General features: G+C 38.1%; 1 protein-coding gene across 1 annotated transcript in view; it reads left to right on the top strand.

The window, feature by feature from the left end:
• Nucleotides 1-20,710, top strand: part of SLC49A4 (solute carrier family 49 member 4) — a 58,934-nt gene that overhangs the window by 10,744 nt on the left and 27,480 nt on the right. Inside the window, exons 2-3 of the mRNA XM_032190135.1 lie at nucleotides 4,345-4,438; nucleotides 15,385-15,653. Of these exons, the coding sequence (XP_032046026.1) occupies nucleotides 4,345-4,438; nucleotides 15,385-15,653 (363 nt within the window). The remainder of the gene's footprint in view (nucleotides 1-4,344; nucleotides 4,439-15,384; nucleotides 15,654-20,710) is intronic.

Here is a 20,710-nt window from a genome sequence, read left to right as displayed (position 1 = left end):
AAAACCAATTCCAGGACTGAAGGAAAAATCGTGAAAAACTTGGAACTCAAATTTTGCTTTATTTACAGAAACCAAAGGTAAAGGTTATTTATTGTATATTAACTTCATAGAAGGAAAAATACAAGGTCTTGAGCTGCTTCCATCACGAGAGGAAAAGCAAGAATTTGTTTGACAACTGATTTTGCTTTAAATAGGAAGGAAGAACACAATTTAACAGTGATTGTTGGAACGGCTGTTAAAATTGGTGAGTTTTTCATTTCCTTGTGTGTGCATCAGACAGGATTATCTTTTTAGACAGATATGCTTTCGTCAAAATAATAATAGAGTAGTTGAGTGAATTAAAATGCTCCGAGTTGTGTCAGAAGGGATCATTCTTGCTTCTAGCCTGATCTTTAAAAGCTGTGAAAATGTGCAGTGGGCCGATGTCACTCATCTGTAATTAGAGCATTGTTGTATTCTGTGTTCGTGAGGACTGATTTTAGTATCTGCAGCTGAAGGAAGGAAAACGTTTAAATATTAATGCATTTGAGAGAGATGTGGGTGTAAGAGAAATCCTTTTTGGCCATGCTGGGTGGAGGGCTCAATCTCTGGCAGGACTTCCATTTGGCTTAGCAAAAAGGTGAAATCTGCTTGTTCTGCACATCTAACTGGAATTTCCCCCAAGATGGGCACTTCATTAAAAGGGGAGGGAAACAAACATTAGCTGCCATTTGTGTCCTGCTCTGAAATAATTGTTTTGTTCTCTCTGGCTCTGTAGTGGCCGCTTGTTTGCAGGCTGTGCTGCTGTGTGCAGGCCACATCCTGCTGCACATCCTGTTGGCACAGGCACGTCAAGGTTTGCTGGTACCACATCATCTTGGCTGGATTAAAAGTCTGTGTTTTGCATGAGAGTGAAGAGGATTGTGTGTTGAGACTTTGACTCTCTAGTTTGGAGGTAGTCGTTTTAAAGAGAAATCAAAGCCAGCAAATGCAGTGTGGGCTGCTGCATTCGCAAAGCAGACTGTTATTAGCTATAGGAGGTTTAAACTGTTGAACAATATTGATTATATTATTATTTGAGTGAAATGTATTTTTATTACAGACTAAATTTCTGATGCTTCTGATGCAGTTCTGTATTACCACCAGTGACCATTCAGAAGGTGGCCGCAGAGCGCCCAACAGACAGGGCAACCTGTGGGGCCCAGCAGCCTGCAGGAGCAGCCAGCAGGAAAGGCTCTAAAAATACAAAACCACCTCTACCTGTACAACATCCACTTTGAGATGTTTCTTCCCTTCCCAGCTTCATGTCGGAAACCTCTGAAAGAAAGGTATTGAGAGCTGGATGATGGTTTTTAAGAAGCTGTAGCCCCACCACCATCCATTACCAGCTGCATACAGGGGAAAACCAATAAAATTAATTAGGTTTACTCAAAATCTTGATTGTTTGTTACTTAGTGGCTTTTTTTTTTTTTTAATTAGAGAAATAATTTCTTGCGGGGTTCACAGGCTTTCTTTCCAGGCTCAGTTGGTGACTTTGGTTTATTGTCCCCATGGTGCAGTGATATCCTGAAACACTCTGAGGTTACCCCTTGGAGTAGTACAAGATTTCCAGTTCAGATTAAGGGACACTGCAATGTTCAAAGCGAAACCACTTTTATATAGTTCTAAAAATACTATTAAAGACTGATTTTTAAGATGAAAGGGAGAATGAATTCAGAGAGTTAAAATGTAAAGTAAAGCAAAAGGGGAAGGTGCTCAGAGAGTAGAAGTACATCATGTAATTAGCAAAGAAAATCTCTAATATGCTGCTTGTCTGACAGTCTTTTTTTACTTGTTCGCTTTAGTGTCACCATTTTCAACATGCTGCTTTAACCAAAAGAATTTGTAGGTGTGTTTGCACATTAAGGTGAAACAAAAGGCCAAAGAACAGTCTGCGCAATCAAAACACTTAAAAGTGGCACATTACAGTGTATAGTGTTCCAGATGAGAACTTCAAAGAACATTCAGAGAGATCAAACGTATCTTGATTGTGAGGCTTTAACTGGTAATTTTATTTTTAAATTACATGACACGTACGGTTGATGGTAAAAATAAGCCTAGAATGGGAGCTGGTGAGAAATTTTGACATCCAATTTATTTTTCATTGAATTATGTGATGCTGCTTTTTTATGAAACTTTTCTACAGATTTAAAACAAAACTTTTTTTAATGAAAAAAAGTAAAATAGATATTTTTTCTTTTTATCTAGGAAAGCTCATCCTGTGGTGATATAAACCTAAATTTCTGTATGATGCTCATTTTCTGCTGTGCCCTGGGATGTACCTGGCCTGTGTCACCTGCTGTGCCACTTGACTGAGACCTTCCCAGCTGTCTGTCCTTGTCCCTCCTAAAATGCAGAAAGTGGCATGCTTTGTGAAATGTCATTCAAAAAAATCCTGGTTTACGTAACTCCAGTAATGCCTGTGTCATTTTCTGTCTTGAAACATTTGCAGCAGTGTTTCCAATGGAAGACTACAGATTTCTGTTTAAAAGACTTATGTTTTGACTTTCAGTCAATAAAACTAATTTGGATTGTGAACAGGTTCTCATGTGTGAAAGCAATGCTAACAAAGATTTTTTTTTACAGGAAAAAGGCAAGAACATCTCATGTAGTTGCTCCCAACACAAATAATTACCCCCACGGCTAATCCAACATGGTAGTACAGGTTTCAGCATGCCATAAAGGTTCACACAGTGGCACAGAAAACATGAACAGCAGGATTTTGAACAGCCTTATCAGGACATTAGTTTGGGCTCTCTGAATTGGTGTGCTTGAAAATCCAGTTCAAGAGCTACATGTGCTGGTTAAATGCAGAGCCAGGTAAACCTGGGCAGGCACTGGGAGTCCTTCAAGGTAACAAATGTTCTCAGCTGGTGATGCTACTCCAGGGCATTAGGGGTGTGAGCTGTCCTTGGGAGCTGCAGGAACCTGGGTCACATTCCTTTTGTTAATGACTCAGCTGTAGTGAGGAAGTCATGCTTCCATTTCAGAAAACCTGCGGTGTTAACTTTGGGTTGGTTTGGTTGTCTTGGCTCGGGTTGTTTGAGCCATCTTTGGTGTGTGCGATGTCCGGCACGAGGAGTTGCATATTCATGAGTGAGGCTTGCCAAGAGCTGTTGCAATAAGAGCACTATTACCTTGTGGTAAAACACGTGCTCTAAAACCCCCTGTAAAATTCCCAGGGAAACAAAATGTTTAATGTGACTACTGGTTCAGCTGTATGGATTGCAGGAGTCATTGACATACTGGGAACGTTTATTTGAAAACTGTCAGTCTATAATCAAAATCTGATGTCTGTTTGTTATCTGGATTATTATAGCAAGTTGTTGTTCTTCTATCTATGTTTTGGGTAGTTACTCGTCTTGCCTAAATGTTAGAGATGCTGTGTACTTGTCATAGTTCAGTTGTTTTATGTTCTGCTAATAATATCAAAGCCCTGTATCTTCTGTTCGATGCTCTAAGTTTGTTTCAAGTTTTATGACTTTAGTGTTACAAGGTGTATCAACATTTTTAATTGTACATATTTATGATTTTTGTGTTTTACAATATTCTGGAAGTTGAGCCCATCAGTTGTCACTGTTTCTGTGCTGCTTACCGATGGTGGAAACACCTTAGCAGCAGCAACTGAACTGCTAGCAAATGGAATTGCAGCTCTGAGATAAAGTTGTTTCTAATTTAAGTGCTTTTCAGTTGAGAATCACAGCATGGGGAAAAAGACATATTCAAGGAATAGGTCGATTGTAGCTTTTTTTCTAATGTACTATATTTACAACCTCTGTCAATTTAAGCTGAGTGCAGCAAAAACCTGGCCTAATTGCAAGGCCTGCAAGAAATACTTTTTTTTTTTTTTTCCTGCTGAATAAATAGTTGTTTCTTCAGGTTGAAAAGAATATCTGCGTTATGAAAGCAAATAAGTGGCTGGAAAAGATTGTACAAATCCAGATTTTTCTTTGGATCTGCCTAGATTTCAGATCATACATTGGAGCATCTTCCCGATGCTTCAAAAAGTACAATATTTCCTTTAGAATTAGATGATGCTTTTATTGCCACTTCTCATTTCCAAGAACATCTGTTAAGATTTTAGGCATGATCCTGTTTGGTATTATGCCAAGAGTAAACCTTTAATTCTGGTGTATCAGTATGGAAAATAACATAGGATTTCATTTTGTATCTGTAATTCTTATCAGCACTGATGTTTATGATTTGAAAGAACATGCATATCTTCAGTGAGACTGAAGGCAAATGTATATACCTGTGCAACTTTTCTGTTTTTTACTTCAGCATTGCTGACTTAACCTGTGAAATACTATTGTTTTCTTGTTTCAGGTCTGAGGGTAACTGTATTACTAACATCATCGCTCATGGTATTGGGAGCTGGCCTGAGATGTGTTCCAGTTTCAGACCTAGAAATAAGGAAGAAGTAAGTGAATAAGTTATTTTTAATATACATATTTTATACTTGCTTTTAATGTATTTTTGCTGCTGCTGCAAATAAATGCTAGTACAAATTTTCTGTATAAAATTGATACTCTAAATGCATGTTGCATGGGTCTGGGCTAACACGTTTCTTGGCTTCTTAAATTGATTTTTTTCTAGTCCTTGTTCTGCATAGTATCTGAAGATCAGAAAGGTCTTTACAAACTTGAGTTAATTAAGCCTCACCCCATCCTGCATAAATAATGTTAATCTGTCTTGCAAACAAGGAAGCAGAGATTTAGAGAGGTTCAGAAACTGGCCCAAGATCACACAGGGAACCAAGCCACAAAACCCAAAAATATGTAATTTATATGCAAATGTTAAATAATTAGTTCATGTTTCTCATATTGGATGTATGAGATTGTACGGTGGTGATATGGCTGAACTAATGCAAAATGGCCTTTTCATATAGTCTTTTCCGTCTGCATTCCAAAGTAACCTTATATTTTCTCTGAGACTGGAACAAATGCCTTTTGTACGCGTGCAGTTTAATAGTTTCTGATAGAGACAGTTTGCTTCCTAGAAATCAGACAATCCAAATCAGTCAGTTGTCCTGTCAACATATCCTGAATGTGGGAATCTATAGTAACTACAGGAGAGTAAGTACAGAGGACTGAGAATATGATACCAACATTGATTTTAAAACTAGCCCTGATCAGTAGTAAGCAGTTATTACATAATGACTGGTTTAGTAAACTGTGGGTAGTGGGGGGTGTAATTTCAGTTCTTAGGTACTTGGTGAGTGTATAACAAAACCCAAGGTGCTCCAGATGGTTGTTGCCAACACTGTTGCCCATTTCAAGGTGCTGTTCAATGACTTAGTGGGCAGAGGAGGCTGAATTAACCATATTATGCTACTACTTAAAGTGGCCCTTTCAATTTGAGGTGGAAACATACTGTTATGGTGGTAGCAATCCCTACTGGGCCCCTATTTCACCTGTCCTCAAGGCCCTAAGGGATGCTGAACATCCAGTTCATCAGTTCAGACCAATCTTGGTTTTTATGTGTAGCTATAACTGTAAGTTATAGTTATATCTTGTAACTTAGTTATATATAACTATATAGGTATACGGTTACTGTTTTATATGTATAGCTCAAATGGGTCAGATAACTTAAATGCAGTGAAATGTAGGATCTTATGTAGCTTTCCATTTATCAGTTACGCCAAAAGATTGCCCCAGGCAAAAGGTGCCATAGCTGCTAAAGCTGCTTTGCTTTAACAAAGCAAAGATAAAAACTGTAAGAACTTGAAAATAAATTGCCAAACAATGTTTAGCTGAGACATGGTTTTGGGGGTGGGAAGGGGAATTTTTGCATTCCTTTAAACCTTTTAACCAAGTTTTCTAGTGTAATAGCAGTGAGAAGACCTGGTAAAAGAAATGCTTAAGGAGAAACACTCAAATAACAGCTTCTTTAATTGGGGAAATAAAGCCTGGGCATTTCCAGTGTCTGACAAGATGCATAAAATATGATGCATTTTATTGAGAACCATATTAAAAAAAAAAAAGGCAGAATCCTGATGGAAAAGGTTACTTACCTCATTTATTCATGCTGTGAAAATAAGCATAATTTCAAGACAAAGTTGATAAAATTGTTAACCTAGCCTATTCTTAAAAAAAGTGAGGGATTTGCAAGAATTAGTTCTACCTGAGGAAATAGTTTGATCTTTTACACAGTTTGTTAAAAATCTAGAGAGAATTAATTATTGCTAACTGTGTGAAGCAAAAGTATGGTTTTCATTGAAAATGTCTCGAGATAGTTGTGCATACTGTGATGTTATACCAGGTAACCTGCATTTATCTTGAGGGCAGACTGGCCAAATTTCATCAATTACTTGAAGCGTGGTACCAAACAAAATGGTACTTTGGAGAATATCATGACTGCTTTATGGGTTAGCAACAGTTAGCCGAGCACCAGGCTATGCATTTATTCTGAATGTGTGTATTTATTAATATGATCATTTGAACATCAATCAACCAGACAGATGGACAGGATCACACAAAAGTTTATATTCAAGCATCTCAAAAGCTGACACAACTGGAATTCCCTTAAATGTTTTGGCATGTTTTGTAATGTTTCTTCATTCCCTGGGTAATCTGCAGTAACATACTGAAGGATTTCTCTGGGACAATTATGTCAGAGCTGAGATATGTAAAATTACAAGAATGTTCATGAGATTTGTCAGTTTTATTTTTTCTACTGTGTACTCACAATGTTCTTGTAATTTAGTATTAAGGAGAGCTACTAAAGCCCATCACTTATCAGAGCAATCACAGAAGTGAGGAAATCACCGTTAAGACTGACATTTAATCCTCGCCGCTTTGTGCTCCTTATCTCATATGGACCTGTAATATCCAAATGTATTCTTAGGCTCCTTTCTAGTCTGTAATTATTCTTTTGGCTCTGACGTGTAAGAACTATGACTGTCTTCAGCAATCAGAGTCATATTTTAAATGCAAACCCTAACCTCTGTTTTCAGTTCATTTGACACTCGTATATATGCTTGTGACTTGCATACGGGAGAATTTAGGTTGAACATTTGAGAGTGTCTCTTGAGGCTGCAGTTCCTTATGGTGAATTTTTGTTCTCTGCCAGTGAGACCTAAAACCGTACTGGGAATCCATCCCAGAACTTCATAAATGCAGGGAAGGCTGAGGAGGGAGTGCATGGCTAAATGTGAAAGTGTGGACTTGGGTGTGAGAGTGAGGAATCAACCAGTACTTGAACTAGTGAAGTCCTGTCCTCCCCCCCAGTATTTATAATATGCATTATATATATACACACATACACACTCCTGTTCGCTTGGTTTCCTCCACAACCCATATTAACCTGTAAGGTTAATATCTGTCACATCCAGACAAGGAAGCTACAAAATAAAACTTCTAATCTACCCTATACATCTGAGCCTGTCAAGTTAGTGCCATACATGTGACAGTAAATTTGACTTTTAAAAGTAAAATAAGACTCCATTCTCAGTACTATAAAAGACTCATTTGCCACACCTAGTTTTTCAGTTCATAGATTGTGTGAAATATATGGAACTTAAAGAAAAGGGATGTTATAAGATTGTACCACTTCGGGACTTGTACCTTATTCCCTTCCCTGAAGGTTACAAGAGCATCTTCAGTATGCTTTGCCTGCATCTGTAGGTCCCCCTTTCCTTTTTGAATGCTGCCTGGCATTGAATGAGTTATTTTCATTGGACTCTTATAACTAACCTGAACATCAATAGTTACTAGGAGGCCATCTTTTAATAGGAAAAAATCAGGATTTTTCTCCCCATGTAACACAACACATTTATTTTATATTCTGTGTTTTGGAATAGATTTACAAGACAGCATATCTGGTTGTAAAACAGTAAATCTAGTCAAAAGGCTATATTAGATCTACCTATGAGCTGAAACGTATAAGAAAGAAGGAAATGATGAAATCAGCCCATAAATGTAAATCCATGGCTTTTCAGACTGACCACGTAAGCCGCCTTAAAATGTGAAAGATGGGATAATTAAAGAGGTGGAAGTAAATGATGTAACATAACTTGTTGTTTGTATTGAATACATTAATTAAGAAATTTATTAGAAGTTAGTATTCTATGGGTTGGTAGGGTTTGACCTTCACATTAGATTTCACAATACAAATGTAGTTACTGAGCACCTCGAGTCGTGGCAGTGAGAGGGTGCTGTTTGGTAATAAGTCTCATTAAAACATTTGTTGCAAAGCCAGCAAAGCAATGACAGAGAATGACAGTGGAAACAGGAGCAGTATGAACTGACAGTTTTGTTATTTACGAAGTGTTACAGGGAGGATACTGATAATTGGTAGTTCCTATAAAGAGACTTATTTACCATGTCTTAGGTTTTTGAAATTTTTCCCCTACTTAGATATATCTAAGTTTTCCCTTTTCTGTACTAACAGATGATGCTCTCTTACTGCATCTTTTGTACATTTTGTTTCTATTAGCTAGTTGCCACCTAGTTTGTATTAAATATTTTATTCTTGTCATACATATTCTTCAATAATTCCACACCTTCTGTTTTTCATCCCTGAAAGTACAAAGAATGACATGGGATCATCTCATTGTTTGATGAGCGATATGTGATAGTGATGGTGGTAAACCCCTGAATTAGCTGTTTACAGACTCCCGGTCTGTTTAAATTCTTGGAGGGGTAAATCCAGCAGGTAATGCCTTAAAGGAAACTCTGAATTCTCAGCAAGGGCTTAGTACTGCAGTAATATTTAGTAGACAGTGTTTCTGCAAAGCCTCAACTAGCATAAGTTTATGCTGGAAGGCAAGAGAATATATTTGTGGGATTTTCAGCTCCATCTCATATAATAGAAATTCTTATTCTCAGCTGTAGAGATCCTTTAATTATTTTTTGTCATCTTGAGATCTTTGACTTCAGTAGTGTCTTGTGACTCTTACTGTTGGGTAATTTCTGCCCTTAAAGAGGAATTCATATTAGTTGAGTTCATATCCACATTGCTGCATTATGATCAAAGTGTCCTCTTGCTCTTTCACTGGCCTGAAAAAAAGTTTTGTGGGAATATTTAAAAGGGCCTTGTTTATTCAAGTCTTTAGTTTACTGCCTCTCCTGTGCTCTCCTACTCTTTCACTTAAAAAATTGTAGTTAGTTTTTGCCTCTAGCGCTAAATTTTCCTCAGATTTCTCACACGGCAGACCTGCTAGCAGCCATCCCCGGTGCCTTTCCCCGATAACTTGTTTCAGGATGTTTTGCCTCATTAGCCCCTAATGTAATTGCCTACTTTTAGTTTACAGCAACGCTGTTTGTTTTGGATCTGTTTGAATTTGTTGAATGCATCCTCTGTTCATGTTGCTTTAAAGATATCTCCTTTCAATGAGGGGTTTGTGGAATGGCCTTAAAAGGGGGGGAGGGAGGGTGGAAAGCCCATTTTAATCAAAATCAAAATCCAAAAAGAAGTTTTGACTTCGTATACCCTCATCCTTCAAACACGGGTAATGCTTTGAGTGACAAACCACTCTTTGCTGCCGTGTGACAGCTGTGATGACCGTACAGTCGCTTGGCGTGATGGCACGGGGACGTGAGTGAATTTGTCACCATGCTGTCAGTGGTCTCGCCATCCTCCTGCGCCCTCCCGTTCTCTGTCAGGATGTCTGACAGAGACGTCGGGGTCTTGGCCTGAGATTGCCACTGCTTCTCCTTGCAAATCCTTGTCTGTTTCTTGGCAGGCTCTCAGTAATAATAGTTTCAAAGTAACTCTGCTGTTTGATTCCTTCAGATTTAAAGCCCAAACTCGCTGTTCCTCAGACTGCTGCAAATTTGTTTGCTGGTTTCTTTCTCTGAGAGAAGAGAGGTGAGGCTGCGAAACCTGGGAAACGCCGTGGTCTGAGGCCAGCTCTTCTAAAGTCTGCTCCTGTAGCACAGTGACAGGTTGTGAGGAGGCCACGACGTGTGCCGTGGGTGAGATGTGAGCCGAGTTCCTGATGGAAATAGTCAACAGCGCATTTATAAAAGTTTTCTCTTTTCTTTTTTTACTTTTATTGCTGGAGATAATGTACCACACAGTGACTCAGGCTTTCCGCTCATAATAATTTTTCTTATTGATGGGGAAAAACAACTTTAAATTATTCCACATATCAATGGTCGTATGCATCAAAAACAAGCTAAAAATGCTAATGGCCTCAATCCATGAATATCCAGAAGGCATAAAGCTTTTGTAGTATAAATATATCATTTAATGAAAATATTGAAAAGAAGTGCATTCCCACGAAATTCATCTTTCAGAATGTTATTTTTAATAGATGAATTCATTGCTTTACCCAGCAGTATTTTTTATTCTCAGTCCTTTTCCAGACACGCAGCCTTATTGCACTCTCTCTTGGTTATAAACAGGACAGCGTTTGCACCAGGCTCTCGCCATACTCCATGGCAGTGAACTGCTACAAAGCATGAATTTGACCTTCCAAATTCCATCTGTACCTTAGAAGGTGCCACTTAATAGAGGTGCCTTTTGTTGCATTTAGTTTGGGGAGTCTAAAGGAAAAGCTCTATCCATTTCTAGTAACTTGATTGTGAAAAATCAAAGACTTTTCATTACAGAAGTGGTATCAGAGCCCTCTGAAGTACAATAAATCTTTTAATGTATAATGTAGATAAGTCTACGTGTTTTCTTATTCTTTTGCTTGGGCAAGCAACTTGCATCATGCATCAATGTAGACACTTGAATAGGAGGTATTCTCTGGCTTTGTTGCTGTGTAGTATGGCTAAATTCAATAGCACTTGAAAGTGCTCTGAAGTCCTCTAGTGGAAGGGTCTCTTTCATTTGCTTCCAGGAGCTACCACAATGAGCTAATCACTATATAAACTTATTCGTCTTCCAAATTAGCAGGAGATGAACAATCCACTTCTTTCAGTGAGTGAAAATGTCAGGCGCATGTGAAAGATAAATCATCCATCTATTTCTGTAAAATATTAACTTCTTTATCCAGAATCCCGTTTTATGTTAATTGTTAGGATCAGCAATTAATCTACTATTTTTTTCCAAAATAGAAGGCACGCACAGTGCTGTTTCCCTGGAGCAGCTCTTGGTGGCTTCCTTGCTTTGCACGCATAGCCAAAGAGCGACAAGACTGAGTTACCAATTTGTTCATTGCATCTGTATAGAAGTCGGAGTAATGACTAAGCAGTCAGTTGACATAGCAGCTAGCAGGAAAAGCATAGTAAAAGTTTCAGGAAGAAAATCAACCAGAAATCCTGTTTTCACAAGGCTCTTGAGATGGGCTCCTCTCCTGCCTGGGACCCAGAGGAACCTCATTTCCCAGTCAACTGGAGGCTCATCGGAGGCTGACAGAGAAGATCTGTGATGAGAGAGTCCAAGTGATGCATGGGGGCTAGCTGCCTCATTTTTCCACTGTTGTTTCTTACCAAAGGAAAGTGAAAACACTTTCCACTCTATTCATTAATGTTAAAGCTCTGATATGACTTCTCCATTGCTAGCCTTCCCAAAACAAGGTCAATTAAAAGATGTTAGATGAGCTTTGGAGAGCTATTTCAGTGCTGTGGTCTAAATCCATTGTGTTATGAGTCATTTCTTGGGTGGCTCATTTTTCCTTCTGCTGTTGCCTCTGTTTCCCTATCTGAGAAAGGAAGTTAATGAGTTATTTTTTTCATTTAAAATGCTTCTACGTCTAGGCATGAGACATACTGTGGTAGAAACATTAAATGTCTGTTATTTTTACATGTAAAAAGTGTTTATATAATACAGCTTTTAAATAGCTTAACAAATCCAATACTTTGTGGGACTCGGAACATGTATGAAAAGTTTCAAGCTATACAGGGAGAAAAAGATAAGTAAAGCAGCCTGTAAATGGAAGCTCTTACCAATCTAAGCTGTATGGTATTGTCAATCACTAAAGCCTTTTTCCTGTATGTCACTTTTTCATATCCAGTTCATTCAGTGATGCTGTAATTTCAGCATTTGTAGCCTCACATGCTTTTGTTGTTGTTGCCTGACACGATACTGCAGCTGTGACAGCAGGGAGTGAATAAAGCAGGTATAACCAGGTTACTGCTTCAAGCTTACAGAAAATGTTCTCTTAAGGATGTGATGAAAACCACATAACTTATTTAAAACTTAACTTGACAAAAATTGGAAAAGAGCTGAAATACATTATGGAAAGACTTTTTCTTCTCTAATTTCTGTTGTATTTGAACTACCCCTTGCTTCATCTTTTTGCAATTCAGAGGCCAGTTCAGGAAGAAATGTGAACAAACACATCTAGGTAGGGTCCCGAACTAAAGTTACCCTGTTAGCCCTTTTCTTGGAGAACAGAAATCATGCTGTACAGACTCAAACTGAAATAGTGGCAAGGAAAAATCCAGTTGCTCTTTGCACATTTTCAATAGCAGAAACAAGAAGAAAATTGGGGAATAAGAGAAACAAATGTCTCTTGATCTTGCAGTAATTTTTAGTGCTGGTGATGTACAAGAGCAGACTCCTGTGGGCTGTTAGACTGAAATCTAGTGCAGCGTTGATAAGACATTGTAACAAACAGCGAAAAGCCACCAGTGCTGTTGCGTTCATATTTCTCTCTGGCAGCTGTGGTGGCTGCTACATACGTCTCCCAGAGTAGCAGATTAGTAAATGCACCGAATCACATTTTGAATCTTTTCCCTATCTCTCTAGGGAAATGAGTTAAGGATATGTAGAGGAACAATACAAATAATTCTTTTTCTCAGGGAAAAAAAAAAAAAAAAAAAAGCTTAATTCAAACCAGTATTGAAAAAGAGATAAAATAAGCTTTAGACTGTTACATGTAAAGTTGTTTGAAGCAGCCTGTACACCAGTGGCAATTTAGTCCGAAAATGTTTTTTATTAGACGCAACATGTTAGATTTGAAAAATTAGGCAATATGAAGACAAGAGATGCTCTGCCCTGCATGATAATGTCAAGCTTGGTAAATGCCAGAAATGCAGATGGAAAGGCAAATCAGAGCAGACAGCATACCACACAGGCTAGGGCAGGGGAGAGCAGATGAGAACATCAACAGCAGAGGCCTACAGAGAGACAAAGCTAAACTCTTTACATGAAAACACTAAGCAAAGGCAGAAAAATAATGTACAATTTAAGTTCTGAACTACAATCCTGCTTTCTCCCTCTGGATCTGCAGAGTAAAACTAACAGATATGTTTCCCTCTGGTATTAAGTATAAAGGCCTTTATGTTACCGAGTTTTATTCAGGTATGGAGTTGGATATCAATAATGTAAATCTGAAGTGTAAGTACATTAAAGGAGTATTTATAATTCTCACAACATATGACTTTTTAAAAAAAACTTTACTTTTTCTACCAGAAGATACAGATACAGAACCATTGTGTTTTTTTCTGGTTTTAGTGTGTTTTATTTGCCCTTAGATTGAATTGCCCAATCAAGTGGGCATACCTGAATTAAAACAGTATTACCGGAGTGAACAGAGGTGTTAGTATAGCACCTATAGCTGTAGAGGTTATTTTGTATTAACATATTTTCCCTAGCATACCGTAATTTAAGTATTAAACTCCCTTTGGAGCACGACAAAACGCTCAAGTAAAATTGTGGTAGTTATCTCACTCGCTACTGAAATGCAGCTGTTTCTAGGGATGCAGAATAACTGCAAATACCCTGGAGCAGGGTTTTCCCATATAAATATGGGAATAATTTATCACAGGGGGAAAGTAGAATGAATATACCAAAGTACACAAGGTACTACTTGTTCTGTCCGAAGTATGCTGGATTGGAGAGTAACCGTATTTGTGTGATGTGTCCTCCAGAAAACTATACCAGAGTATTGTTTAGATAGTGCTTTTTATTAATTTTAAACTATTTCGTTTGATTATACTGGGGGCCACAGTTTAAAAAGCAGTAAAAAGACCTGGCCACATCTTGGTGATGTCCAGCTGAAGCACGTCATGAACAAATAGTAATGAAATGTATTCTTGCTAGGTGAACTTTATATAAAAAGAAAAATAAAAAAAATACAATTGCTTATGTAATTGCTTACAAGACTGGGTATTAGTTTTGTCCTAGCTGGGAAAGCATTTCCTTCAAATGGTACGTGATAGCATTTTTTTCTTCGCTGTATATTTTTCATAATTTTTTCTTAAAGACTTAATTTCTAATCAACAGAGAATCAGTAATATTTATCCATTTTTATTACAAGCTAGCTTGTTAATTTGATAAAGAGTCTGTCAGCATTTCTTTTGCGTATTTTGTCCCATGGTGTGCTTTAAAAAACTCTTGTCATGCTATATATTATTTAGTCATTTGTGGCTTGAAACATTGCCTAAACATTGCTAACTTGTTGTTTCCCCATTTTCAGGCCATAGCTTTTTATGGCTGACAACTCAAGTCTTGAGCAATAACATTGGGTTCCTGCTATGCATTGAAAAACATCACCCATTTAAAAATATCATCTGCCACCATTTTATTGCACAAAGGATAGATCTACTTTGTAGGGTTGCTGTGTTTTGTTTGATTTGCTAGCTGTTTTTATATAAATTCCCAAATGATTTTGCCTTTCATGGCCGATCACTTTTGGAAAAGTCAAAGTAGAAGGTTTCTGGCTGAATTACACATGTAGGAGAACCTTCAAAAAGTCCTTTCTGTATGTGCTTATTGTACTAATATGAAGCCAAAAGTTGTAGGGACTTCAGTGCTTGGAAGTAGCATCTCTGTTTTGTCACCAGTCTTATCTGTTAAATCCAATGAGTGTGAAAAACAAGAAAAATCTGGGTTTCCTTGGCTGTTTCAACACCATGTTGAGAATGGCCAGATTGCTGCAGAAGATGATTCTCTTGGAAACCTCAACAGCCTGGCCTCCTCATCTGTAGGCACATAAAGCTCATCTGCGTGTGTAAATAAAAATAAATAATGCAGTGAAAAAATATGCAGAGTATTTTTTGCTGAAGTGTTTCAGCTTGGGATCTGACGTAACTAATTTAAATCTTCTGTGGGATTTATGCAGGCAAGGGGTCAGGTTTAAGATGCTTGTAGTTTAAAGCTTTTCTGCTACTATTCCTTTTATACTTTTAGATCCTATCATGATACCTTTTCTTTTTTTTCTGCAAAGAAAGTTCCTTTTATTCCCTCTTCCTTTCCTGCTTTGAAGAGAACATTTGCTTCTCCATTTATCTGAGGTAATGAGAACAGAGTAGACCTGGATTCTTTAAATCAGTCTAATTGGTCTTCTTTTAGTGTATTGAATATTCTTTTTTTTTGTTTTGCACAGGACTTTCATTTCTTTGTGCCGTTACTCCATTCCAGGCACTCAGTATCTTATGTGCAATTTATTTTTATTTTTATTTTTTTTTTTTTACTTTTTAAACAGGCGATTATCATCCAAATGGCTGTCATCTCTATTCTCTGTTCCAGGCTGATTCATGGAGGGCAGCTGTTAAATGGCTTGGCGGGGCCAACTGTGATGAACGCAGCACCATTTCTTTCCACGACGTGGTTTTCTCCAGATGAACGTGCCACAGCAACAGCTATAGCATCTCTGCTCAATTACCTGGGTGCTGCTGGTGCGTTTTTAGTGGGACCTCTTGTAGTGCCATCTCCTAATGGAACATCTCACCACCTGCTGGTATCACAAAGCAACACTGAGCACATCAAGGACCGCATTGAGGCTGTATTGTATGCAGGTGTGTTTAAAAAAAAGTTAATTATAAAACATTTACATACTTGTATGTTTGGTACTTGTGAAGCACTACCCTCTAGTGGCTGGTCTGCAAAGGAAACGGTAACTATATTGATGGTAAATAATGAAGTGGTAAAATGTTCTGCCATCAGAAGGGTTCACTTTTTCCCTTTTGCGTAGCAAAAATTATAAGGTAATCTTTCGTACAGACTGATTCCAAGTGAAGAATTTCAATTGTTTGTATCAGCTGATCTTAGGAATAACATTTTCTAGGAGAGCTTATACTTGCCCAGAGCTTCCAAACTGTTGATCACTTCTTGAATTTTCATTAAAAAGAGAAGTCTCCATGACAGGTTGTTTTTTTCTTCTGTTTCTGTGAGGACAGAAATCGTATATTCCAGCATTAAATTATATTCTGCATTAATTCAACCTTAATTTATGACTTGCATGTGCCTTTCAAATGTGATTAGATTATTAATATCTCAGAATCTAATACTGGAATTAAAACTCAATCTGTTTCTTAACTAAAATTTTGGTTTTAACTGAAACCCTCTAGTTCTTATGTGGCGAGGAATTTCAATGAAGTGACAACAGTTTTGGTGCAAAAAAACACTGATATAAAATTCACCCGATATAATGTAGTTTTTCTTTCCTTTCTCTTTTTCATGCAGTGGCTTCACAGCTCTTCGTGTCACTTACAAAAATTAGCAACACTCAGCAGCAAGCTTTAAGTAAAAGAGTTCCCCAAGTGCTTTAAGGGTCTGTGATCTGATTTTTAGTTGATACTAATTGGTATAGCATTGAGAGCACCTAAACTTTACCATGTTATGGCATTTTTTTGCTTATAATTCCAGCCTCAGAAATGTAGCTAAGGCTTAGTCCTATGCATTCCAGAAATCTTAAGGTGTATGTATATTGTGTAACTCATAGTTCATGGGATTGAGTTAACTGTGATCACTTATTTCTTGCTGCTATTCTTATGGAAATTTTGTGAAGTTAATACTTGTATTGGGTGAAGTCCACTTTATTGTAAATTTCAAAGAAAGCATAGTAGAGCCTGGATCCTGTTTCAGCAGGTAGTTGACTCTTTCCTTTCAAATACTTCTTGCTGGACTCAAAGTTATTGAAACAATGAAATTTGGGTTTGGTTAGGCTCTTATCAGAGATAAATCTGATGTTAGAGCCCCAAAATTTCATGGAAGATAAGGTGACCAGTGGGAAGGAAGGAAGAAAAAGCGAAGTAGAGTGAGTTTGTGTCCTGCTGAGCAGCAGATAAAAGAGGAACAAAAATCCAATGATTAGAAAAGTGCTTTAACCCACTCTTTCTGGATTTTCCGTGGAGCAAGAAGAATTCATTTGCCCTAAGGAACTACAGTTTTGTACCTAAAACCCCTTCCTTGAGCCTATTAGCACTAAAAATGTTGCTTTCAGCAGCCCATTAGGTTCACTTTTTCTTCTCTTCTGTTCTGGGAAGCTTTCCTGAGTATTTTCTTGAGAAGATGGGAATAGATCTTGCTTGCCAGCAAGGTTCAGAGATCTGTCTTGCTGTGCAGTGTTTCAGCACAGCTCTTTCTGCCTTTCTGAGTCAGCAAGGACTTAAAAACAGCCCGTCCTGTAAACCTGCTTGGGATTGTTGATCCCAGCATAAGATCATCCTACAGCAGCTCTTCAGTTTCTTAGGATGTGTGTTTTGTGGGGCAGCTGTAGTTCTTCCTCTGTTCTAAGTACTTTTAAATACATAGCTGGGGTTCACTGTGCAGCTGTACTTGCAGTGTTAGCTATGTGTCTCAAGGGGTCTTTCCAAGATCCTTTTGTTGTTCAGGCATTGAAAAAGAGATGGTTCCTGAATGTCAGTGGCCTGTGGAGAATCACTGAGACAGTGGCAAAACATTCAACTGGTTTGAAATTGGCAGGAGCCATCCCAAGAGGAGGTTGCTTCATATCCCTTACGGGATTTGTTCCATCACACCTCAGCTCCCTTTTTCCCAGGAGCTCAAGAGGCAGCTGACCCTGCTGCTTATCTCTTCTGTGCTCTGCTGTGCCAGGTAGGCTCCAGAGATAGAGGAAATTCTGTCCCGTGGTAGGTGACAACTTGTGGTGGGTACCTCATGGTAGTTGTACAGCTCTGTCCACCTGTGGACCACAAAATACCTTATAGGTTTGGTAGGGTATTATTCATCCCCTTAAATCAGCTAGGCAGAAAATGAAAGTCAAACAGTCTTCAAAGGTAGTAAAGGTGTTAGAGAATGGGACAGAACAAGGAGCTGGACTCAAGTGTCCCACTTCTTTAGGAAGTACAGTAGAGCTTGGTATGACTTCTCATTTAAGGTGCTATAGGAAAGCCAGTTTCATAGGACAGGCACTCTGCATTCTTGAGTGTTTTGTTTGTGATGGAGCTTGTTGCTGTTGCGTGAGGTACTATTAGATAAGCAGCACCCAGAACTTAGTTATTTTTAAAACCCTAATAATGTGAATTGTTAACTTGGGATCAGTAGCGTGACAAGTGTGTGCTAATTTTCCAAGGACTTAACCTCAAACATGATTACGAAGCAATTGCTTATAAACCCATTCTGAAATTGCTCTGTTAACTCCAGTCTCTTCTGTGTTTCATTAAATTGCTGTTCCTGTATCTCGGACATGGACTAAGAGCTCAGCTGAAATATCAACTTGTTTCTGTGTCATCTGTGTTTCTACACATTCCGGTTCACAGCTGAAATAGTACGGATGTAGCAAATCAGGATTGAATTGTATTACCTGTATTGCTTAAGGAAGCTCGAACCACTCTGGACTTGAGGCAGAGCTTTTATCTATGTGCTTTCCTAAATATTAATGAAAAATCACCATTTCTTACAAATTTTTGCATGTATGCATATATAGCTGTGTGTAAAGTACATGTGTATATATAAACATAAGAAAAACAAAGGGGTAAGGAGGGCACTTCACGTGTGTGTGTGTATATATATATATATATGCACATATATATGAAGTGCCTTCCTTTACCTTTCAGGAGAAGGTGAGGGTTTCTTTGGTTTCGGGTAGGATTTTGTCCTGTAAATCTGTCTTTCAGAAGGAAAAAGACTTGTATCGAGGAGGCTTGTATCTCTGTAAACCTCTCTTTCTCTGTTTAGGGCTTACACAGCCAGCAGGAGTGCCTGCTTCCAGGGCTATGGTGCAGGCATCTCTCCACATCGACATTCACAGGTCACTGTGGCATGATATCCTCATTGCTTTTGTGAGACATTTCAGATTCATTCCTCAGCAAAACATATACAGCGCTCTATTTCTGCACACTAATTTATGCTGACTTGCCCAGTTCCAAGTGCTTTGCTGCATCCTTTGCACTGTTGAGAATCTGATAGCTTCTGTGGAAGAGCTCCTCTTTCATGGCAGCAGCTCTCTTGGTCTCAAAACATAAGATATAGGTCAATATTATCTTTTGCCTTTTTATTCCTTGCTTGCAATCTAATATTTGTCCTGGGAATGTATTTTTCTTTACCTAGTCTGGTACAATAAACAATGATTGTGTTGATGGTAGGCTTCCTAATGAAGAAGCAATTCAAGATGTAAGGAATCAAATGCATTTGGCAATACCTGGACTTTTAGTAGAGGTGCAAGTGTGATACACAAAGCTAAGGTGGCAATAAAGACTTCTATTTTTAAGTAGAGGGAGCTGCTTTGGCTTTGGATAGGCTCCAAAGTGAATTCTGCTCTTTTTCTTTTGTGCACGAGGGCAGTGCTTGCAAGGCAAATTCATTAGCCTAGGAAGTATAACACTGGGAAACATTAAAGAGCTGCAAGATGGTACTACAAGGACTGCATGCTGATTTTAATAATTAAAAAAAAAAAAAAGTAGTTACTATACTGCTCCTACTGCAGTAATCTGACTGGCATGAATCTTGAGGTGGTAACCCTTAGAAGAGGCCCCAGATGAGCACCTGTTGTAAAATATTACCATGACTTAGAAAAAAATCATCAACCTGTTTTATATTCTTTGTAGGAAGATGTAGCCTTTCACCTTATGCCATTGCAGTATAATAAAGTTAAATAATAAGCACCTTAGAAAACCTCTGTTTTTACGTGATCACATTCTTATTGGCTCTACCCATCTGCAATCTGAAATCTTCCTTTCAATATGTTACCAAGTGTGGATGTGCATGTACCTATAAATCTGTATGTAGATGTAGGACAAGGGGATAAAGAGTCTTTGGCAAGCCTTGGTTCCCTGTCCAGTATCATCCTATAATGACAGAGCCTCTCATCCTTTTCTTAGATATGAGATAACCAATTGTGGCCACTTCTTTATTCATTGCTTGTGTTCTCAAAAACAATGCACAGGAAGATAGAAATTCATCTATCTTCCGGAAACTAGAGGAGTAGTAGAGGGACTGCAAGGACCTTGACACACAAAAGCTGTAATTAGACCACAGTAGGGGAAAAGAGACACCACACGGTTCAAAAAGAATCCTTTTTGATTTGATCATGGAGACTAGCATTGTCACATTTCTGGTATGCTTTCAAAATAAATTTAGGGTAGATTATTTTTCCCTGTAAGTGTTCATTTCCCATCCCAATCTACAGCTGATCCTTTAACACTTAAGTATTATTTATTTTTCAGTTTCCTGAACTTCTTTTCTTTTAGTTTAGCAGAAAAGCTGGCGAAGTGCCACGTTCATATTGATTTATTAAAAAAGAAAGAAGAAAATGAATGCAACTGAGTATCCAGCTCTGTTGGAATTTATTTGTGGTGTTGGTGAACAATTCTTTGTAATATGATCACAGGTTCTTTTAAGATAACACACTTCAGCTATACGTTTTTCTCTCTGGCAGCAAAGAATCTTGTTTTCAAAGAGGACAGCAGTAATATTTTGGATTGAGGTCTGTGGATAACATGATCTATGTTGTAAAAGGCCTGTAAAACAAATTAATTAGACTGAATGTGGATAGAGTTGTTTTTCTTCAGAATGTCTGATCTTGGGGCTTGCTGACAATTTTCTGTGAAGTGCTCATCCCTTTGCAGGGTCATGTCCAAATTTCTACTATGAAATGTTTTGAAGATCTGGA

The sequence above is a fragment of the Aythya fuligula genome, chromosome 6 (assembly GCF_009819795.1).
Source record: "Aythya fuligula isolate bAytFul2 chromosome 6, bAytFul2.pri, whole genome shotgun sequence".
Taxonomy (NCBI): Eukaryota; Metazoa; Chordata; class Aves; order Anseriformes; family Anatidae; genus Aythya; species Aythya fuligula.
This window is presented reverse-complemented; position numbering and strand designations above follow the sequence as displayed.